The sequence below is a fragment of the Myotis davidii genome, unplaced genomic scaffold (genome assembly GCF_000327345.1).
Source record: "Myotis davidii unplaced genomic scaffold, ASM32734v1 scaffold271, whole genome shotgun sequence".
Lineage (NCBI taxonomy): Eukaryota > Metazoa > Chordata > Mammalia > Chiroptera > Vespertilionidae > Myotis > Myotis davidii.
Genome location: NW_006284839.1, coordinates 3512827 through 3520945, shown reverse-complemented (window position 1 = coordinate 3520945; position 8119 = coordinate 3512827). Strand labels below are relative to the sequence as shown.

The 8119-nt window shown below is 38.8% G+C and overlaps 1 protein-coding gene across 1 annotated transcript in view; it reads right to left on the bottom strand.

Annotated features, from left to right (window-relative positions):
• SLC16A12 (solute carrier family 16 member 12) overlaps positions 1-8119 on the bottom strand; it is a 28143-nt gene that overhangs the window by 17291 nt on the left and 2733 nt on the right. Inside the window, exon 2 of the mRNA XM_015558104.1 lies at positions 4049-4297. Within this exon, the coding sequence (XP_015413590.1) occupies positions 4049-4158 (110 nt within the window). The 5' untranslated portion in view covers positions 4159-4297. The remainder of the gene's footprint in view (positions 1-4048; positions 4298-8119) is intronic.

The window sequence follows — 8119 nt, the reverse complement described above, 5'->3', positions numbered from 1 at the left end:
CTTATTTTTATAAATATATATTTATGTAAATTTAAAAAACCACCTGAAAACATATTAACTAAAAACTACCCAATCATTATATGTGAATTGTGAGATAATAAATTATTTCATTTTTAATTTTATTCTGCATTTTGAATTATTTTACAATGAACACGCTTTCTTATATAATCAGAAACATATGGATATACACACACAGAGGTCGGGGAGGCATAAGAGACAGAGATGGAGATGAAGACAAAGAGACAAAGAAATTTTTATTTTGAAAAAATGGTTAATTACAAGAACTCCGAATAGCAAAGAATCTTGAGAAAGAAAAACAAAACAGAACGTATCACACTTCCTGATTTCAAGCTATACTATATAAAGCTATAATCATCAAAACAGTATGGTGCTGGCGTAAAAATGGACAAATCGATCAATAGAATAGAATTGAGAGCCCAGAAATAAACCTAAGCATATATGGTCAACTAATAATTGACAAGGGAGCCAAGGATACTCAAGGGAGAAAAGACAGTCTCTTCAATGGTGCTGGGATAATTGGATATTCACATGTATAAGAATGAAAAAAAGAAAAGAAAATGAACCCATATCACTCACAAAAAATTTAACCTGAAATGGATTAGAGACTTAAATGTAAGACCTGAAATCATGAAATTCCTAGCAGAAAACATAAGGATAAAGCTCCTTGACATGAGTGTTGGTAATGATTCTTTTTTTATATGGCACCTAAAGCACAAACAACAAAATAAAAATCAAACAAGAGGGACTATATCAAACTAAAAAGCTCTGCACAGCAAAAGAAGCCATCAGCAAAGTGAAAAGACAACTCATGGGATGGGGAAAAATATTTGCAAATCATGTATCTGGTAAAGGATTAGCATCTAAAACATAAATAATTCATTCAACTCAATAGTAAAAAAACAAATAACCCAATTTAAAAATGGGCAAAGGACCTAAGTAGACATTTCACCAAAGAAGATATGCAAAAGGTGAACAGGTACATGAAAACATGCTCAACATCACTAGTCGTTAGGGAAATGCAAATTAAAACCACAATGAGATATCACTCACACAGTTAAAATGGCCACATACAAGCGATTAAAAAATGCTGGAGAAAAGGGAACCCTGGTGCACTGGTGGTGGAATTAGAAACTGATACAGCCACTATGGAAAACAGTATGAAGGATCCTCACAATATTAAAGACAGAACTACCATGTGATCCAGCTAATATTTGCAAATCATATATCTGATAAAGGATTAGCATCTAAAACATAAGTAATTCATTCAACTCAATAGTGAAAAAACAAATAACCCAATTTAAAAATGGGCAAAGGACCTAAGTAGACATTTCACCAAAGAAGATATGCAAAAGGTGAACAGGTACATGAAAACATGCTCAACATCACTCATGCTCAACATCACTAGTCGTTAGGGAAATGCAAATTAAAACCACAATGAGATATCACTCACACAGTTAAAATGGCCACATACAAGCGATTAAAAAATGCTAGAGAAAAGGGAACCCTGGTGCACTGTTGGTGGAATTAGAAACTGATACAGCCATTATGGAAAACAGTATGGAGGATCCTCACAATATTAAAGACAGAACTACCATGTGATCCAGCTATTCCACTGCTGGGAATACATCCTAAGGAAATAAAAACACTAGCTTGAAGAGTTATCAGCAACCCCATATTCATAGCAGCATTATTTACAACAGCTAAGACATGCACATGCAACCAATCTGTGTCCATCAACAGATGAATGGATAAAGAAGTATATATACATACATATATATAATGGAATATTATTCAGCCATAACAAAATCAAGAAATCCTATCATTTGTGACATGAATGGACCTTAAAGGCATATGCTAGGTGAAACAAGTCAGAAAGGGAAAGACAAATACTATATGATCTCTCACAAGGAGAAAATCTGATTTTCCTATTTTTCCTTTTTTTAATTGTATCTCTTTGAGAAGTGGGTGCTAGCTGAAAGTATTGTCATCATTTCACAATATAGGGAAATAAAACCAACATGCTGTATGCCTTAAACTTATACAGTGATGTACGTCAATTATTTCTCAGTAAAACTGGGGGGAAAAGAAGAATTTAATTGCCCGACAGGCACTGATTCTCTGAACTGACAAATCACCCTGCAGGCTACTTTCCTTGTCCATCTCCAGTTCTCTTGGCTGCTTCCTGGTTCATGACATGTAGATTCTGATCTGGCTGAGTCTTCACACTTTTCTTCCTCTGAGCTTATTTTGCTCAGGTATCCTCCCCTCCGCCTCTCCCAGGAACCTCAGATAGCAGGCCTTTGCTGCCAGCCACAATCCTCTCTCCTGGCTTCCAGCAGCCCTTCTTATGAAGCACTGAACCCACTTCCAGAACTTTCCCATCATAGGATGATGGGAGCTTCCACACATAATAACCAAGATGCAAGAGATTCCTTTTAACTCTATGACCTCCTCACACCCAAAACACAAGATCCACAATACAGTGGAAACAATATCAAACTCAACCCCAATTGTATAATCTTAAGCAAATCTATAGTGTATTACGACACATAATTAATCAGCCTTTATTGTGGCAAAAACAAACACCTTGCTTCTTTCCTGCATTATGTGTTTGTTATGAAGGTAACATCAATGCTTTTATTAATGACTAGAGGCCCAGTGCACAAGATTCGTGAACTGGTTGGGGCGGGGGTTCCCTCAGCCCGGCCTGTTCCCTCTCGCAGTCTGAGACCCTTTGGGGGATGTCCGCCTGCCAGCTTAGACATCCCTCTTGCAGTCAGACATCCCTCTGACAGTCTGGGGCTCTCACAGTCTGGGATCTGTTGCTCCTTACCGCCCTCCTGCAGCAGAGGCTGGAGAGGCTCCTGCCACCACTGCTGAGCCTGCCAGCCGTGAGTCCAGCTTCTGGCTGAGTGGCACTCCCCCTGTGGGAGCATACTGACTATCAGTGTGCAGCTCCTGCGTTGAGCGTCTGCCCCCTGGTGGTCAGTGCACGTCATAGTGACTGGTCATTCCGCCATTTGGTCGATTTGCATATTATGCTTTTATTATATAGGATGCCATCAAATAGTTATTAGAGCAAACTGCTTTCTTTTGCTGCCATGGGTGAGCTGCCAGAGGAGAACAGAGTGCAATTTGAATGGGAGCACCTGTAGAGGAAAGAGCTGGCACCTGCAGATTTCAACTATGTATTTGTTCTAATGAGTCTCAGTGTGTACACATTTAACTTAAGCACTTTCAACACTAGGCCCTGGGATAAAAGAAAAAGAGAGAGAGGTGCTCACTTCAGCAACACAAATACTAAGATTGGAACAATACAGAGAAGATTAGCATGGCCCCCGTGCAAGGATGACATGTAAATTCGTGGAGCATCCCATATTTTTTATGCTGTGCACCTCAAACTAATACAACACAATATTGAATGTAAACTATAATTAAAAATAAAATTTAAAAACCAAAAAAGAAACTTTCTCAGAATATAAACATGTGAAAAATAAAAAGAGAGAGAAGGAGATATGAGTAAATAAGGAGAGAATCCATGTATTTATGCTGCTGCTCTCGTCTTCAACCTAGACCTCAGTCTCCACCACCAAACACACAGCCAAATGCAATATGAAGCGAAAGAACTTAAATGAAGGTTTTAAGCTTCTAGGGCTCAGGACCTAGTAAGTCAAGAGGTTTTCAAGGACTATTTTAGCCTTATATGTTTTTCTTTCTGGGATGAGCTGTGTATGAAGACAGGTGGCTGGAATAGCCACAATATTTGGTCTAAAAATGTCCTAACACTTCAGGTTTATGTGTCAGATATTATCAAAGAGACCACAATGCAGAACTTTTTTAAGTGTCAGAAAATCACATTCCTCACAAAGAAAAAGATGTCTGAGCAAAGAAAATACACACACACACACACACACACACACACACACACACACACAATGGCAGGTTCAGAAATAGAACAAAGCAGACTTAGAACAACAACAAAAATAACCAGATCGTCTTAATAAATCAAGAAGGAAATGCCACTAACCTGGTTACTGCTCGGGTACAGATGGTGACGAGGAAACAGCCAGCCACAATCATCCAGCCCCAGCCTCCATCCGGGGGGGAGGTGGACCGGGCTTTATTTACTTTTGTCATGGTTTTCTTTTTTTCTTCTTTTCCAAGTTACTCCAACAGCCCAGTTATGATCCTGGAAGAGTTTACTTTCCCGTGACTTCCTGTTGGCATTCAAGATTGGCATAGAATGCTACCTGGCACATGGGTCACTGTGGGCCATCTAAAACCAAAATCAGGACATATTTATCATTTATTGACATCTCCAATGGTTCATTTTTCAGTGGGCAAAGATGATTAATACTTTCCTGTTACATATGATTATTTGTAACTAAGAATATTGGACTGGGGCAAAGAGCCTTAGTGTCCTTGGAGCCCCTCCGCCTTCTCTTTCATAGTAGATCCTCTCGAATTTTAGCCAACCCACGTGCACCCAGTTTGATGCCATTTTCCCTAGCCTTTCCTGGAGGCAGGGATAACAATGTTGTTTTAGTCTTGATGAAAGGGATGCAAGAAAAAGTAATAGGTGCCACTTCTGGCTCATCAGATCAAAGACAAGGGCGCTTTCCCAAGACATCCACAACACCCTTTCCCACCCACTGGAACATGACGTGGAGACAAGAACTTCAACCACACAGACCAGGACATCGCCCTGGGGCTGGCAGAACCACAGGATAGAAGGAGCCTGGGTCCCCAGAAGACTCTTTGGAAAAGGCTGCCTCTCTAGCTCTGGGTTTCACATACCTCTCACTGTCAGAAGAAAGATAAAATAAGCATCAGTTATATTTGAGCCTCTGTATTTCTTATCTCTTTTTTTTAATTAAATATGTTTTTATTTATATTTTTGGAAAGAGAGGAAGGGAGAGGGAGAGACAGATACATCAGTGAGAGAGAAACCTTGATTGGCTGCCTCCTGCATGCCCTCTGCCGGGGATCGAGCCCACAACACAGGTATGTGCTCTAATTGGGAATGGAGTCAGTGATCTCTTGATACATGGGACAACACTCAATCCACTGAACCACAATGGCTGGGCTGTTTCCTATCTCTTTGTGTTTATGGTATGTTTTAGATCTAGCACTCTCTCTCACAATTCAACAGGAATAGCATTCAAGCTTCTACTTACACCTGCACACAAAAGAAAACTCAACAATTAGACACAATTAGGTGTCAAGTGTCATGAAATGACAGAATCGATTATACAAGTTAAAAAGCCAAAGCTGCCCTAGCTGGTTTGGCTCAGTTGATAGAGCATCAGCCTGCAGAATGAAGAGTCCCCGGTTCGATTCCAGTCAAGGGCACATGCCCAAGTTGTGGGCTCGATCCCTAGTAGGGGGCGTGCAGGAGGCAGCCAATCAATGATTCTCTCTCATCATTGATGTTTCCATCTTTCTCTCCCTCTCCCTTCCTCTCTGAAATCAATAAAAATATATATTTTTTAAAAAGCCGAAGCTTAGAAACTTCTGTCCTAATCTCTTCATGGGTTTTTCCATTAAAATAACCCCCAAGGTTAAACTATTTTCCAACTAATAAAGACCATTATAAACTTTTGAACAAAAATAGATACAGAGGCAGAGCTGCCTCAAACAGACTGTCAAACTGCAGCGGGAAGGCTGGGGAGGGTAGGGGGGCAGAAGGGAGGGGGTAAGAGATCAACTGAAGGAATTATATGCATGCATATAAGCATAACCAATAGCCACAAGACACTGGGGGGTAGGGGAGGCCAGGGGATTGTCAAGAGTGGGGGAAAAAAGGAGATATATGTAATACCCTTTGTAATAACTTTAAGCAATAAAACTAAAAAAAAAAAAAAGGAAAAAAGTTTAGGAGAGCAAAAAAAAAATTAAAAAATAAAAATGAATGAAAGAAACTAATTAAAAAGATATAAAAATGAATGAAAAAACTAATTCTGAAGATATAAAAAATTAAGAGAAAACTATCCTCAGAATATGGTTAAATAGCAAAAATAAAATAAAATAAAATTGGAGAAGAGTTGAGCTGCCCTTAGAGAAAAATGAAAAGTTTATCTTCTGGAAACATTTAACCAAAAAGAGATTTGAATTCTGGAAACTTGAATTTCAAAGTAAGATGCCCAAAAGAAAGCTTCTACAGATAATAGCTTTTATGAAGGAGGATAATGAAATCAATCACCCATTGTATTACATGGTCCAACAGTCAAAATATCCTCATCATGAATGCAGAGCTTCCAATAACCTTCTGAGGATTAAGTTTTTATCTTAAACTTAATGAAAATAACTTCTTTCATATAGAAGTATCTGGTACAGTATCTTTGTGCCTGCATAAACAACCATAACACTACAGACACTATATGTAACAGGGCAGAACTGTGATGCCTGAGGGAAGAGAATCAAACAAGATCAGCCTTATGATTACCTCAGCTTTCTATTTGGAAGCAACTTCCAGACTAGAGCATAGGTAGGGAAAAATCAAGTAAAACTATCTTACTCAAATGAAAAGAACATAGATAAAAAGTTGGGGAGGCCCAAGGACCTGAAATTTGCAGGACGGCATACCAGGGAACCATCCAGAAAAAAAAAAGTTCTAGAAATCTGCATAAAGATCCCTTCAAGTCTTTGAATTTAATTCTGGTCATGTGTTAAGTAGAATTCTAGAAAACTAGCCAAAATGTAGTATTTAAAAAACTAGAAGCTAAACAATTCCCAGAGTTCTCACGGGAGATAGTGGAATTCCTATCAGTCAAAGAGGAGAGAACTTTTTAAATGCTCAAGACATTCACTAGAGACCCCAGAAGAGTCATGCCTTACTTATTACCAGTTAATAAGTAATAAGTTAATAAGTTATTTAGTACCAGGACTAGATAGAATTAGAGCAGAAGCCACTGTGAAAAGTGCTAACAAAGCCTGAAGGCAAACCTCTAAAAAGATAAAGCAGATCCTCAAGGAACTTCATTGTCTGACAAAACTTAAGGATATTTAAAGAAAGAGAACAAAATGCAAACGTTCAACCACGAAAAGTCATAATGTCCAGCATCCAAACCAAAATTGCCAGACATGCTCCGAGGCACAATTCTTTGACTGACACCAGAAAAAAAAAAGGGAGGTGGGGCAATAAAGAGATTCCAAAATGGCAGGGATTATGGGATTAGCAGATAAGGACTATAAAACACATTATAAATATACTCGAGGATTTAAAGGAAACTGGAAGATATTTCTTTTAAATAATAAAATGGGACTTCTAGCATTGATATATACAAGTACCTGGAGTAAAAAATTCAGTGTGATCAGCATCATGGTGGAATAAGATGTCCCTCATATTTGTTCCCCTCCCGCAACAACAAACTTTTGGCATCTACCCATAGACAAAAGGGCATTTGAGGGAGCTGAGGGACCCGGGAGGAGTCTCACCCATCCATACACTGGGTAATAGGCAGAGATAACTCAGTCCTGCCTGTGGATCTGCAGTGGTTCATGAACCAGCTCTAGCCCATCCTGGCTGTAATCTGGGATCTCCCGGGAAACACTGTCTTGGACAATCACCCACAAATGAGAGAGCCAGAAGTACAGTTCAGAGGAACAATCACCCACAAATGAGAGAGCCAGAAGTACAGGTGTTCAGAGGAAAAGTTCCAGCACACCAAGGAAGAAAAATAAAACAGTTTGGAGAAATTCAAGTGGGTAATAGGAACAGCTTGCCTTTACTCCATCATTCCTTCCCCAAGCAGAATGGCTGAGGGCCCTCTTAAAACCAAACATAGTACAAGAAAGGGACACCATTAACTGATATTGCCTAATGAGCATAGAAGCAAAATCTTTAACAAAATATGAGCTAATCAAACCTAGGAACATATAAAATAGATAATACATCATGACCTAGTGATGTTTTCTTCCAGGATTTAAGATTCATTTAACAATTGAAAATCAATCAATTTTCCTACTTCCAGAATTAAGTAGGAAAATTATATAATCTTAATAGGTTAAAAAAAAGACATTTCACAAAATTAACACTCATTTACAGTGAGCATTTCAGAAAACTAAGAAGTAGAGGGGAAATTCCTCAACCTGATAA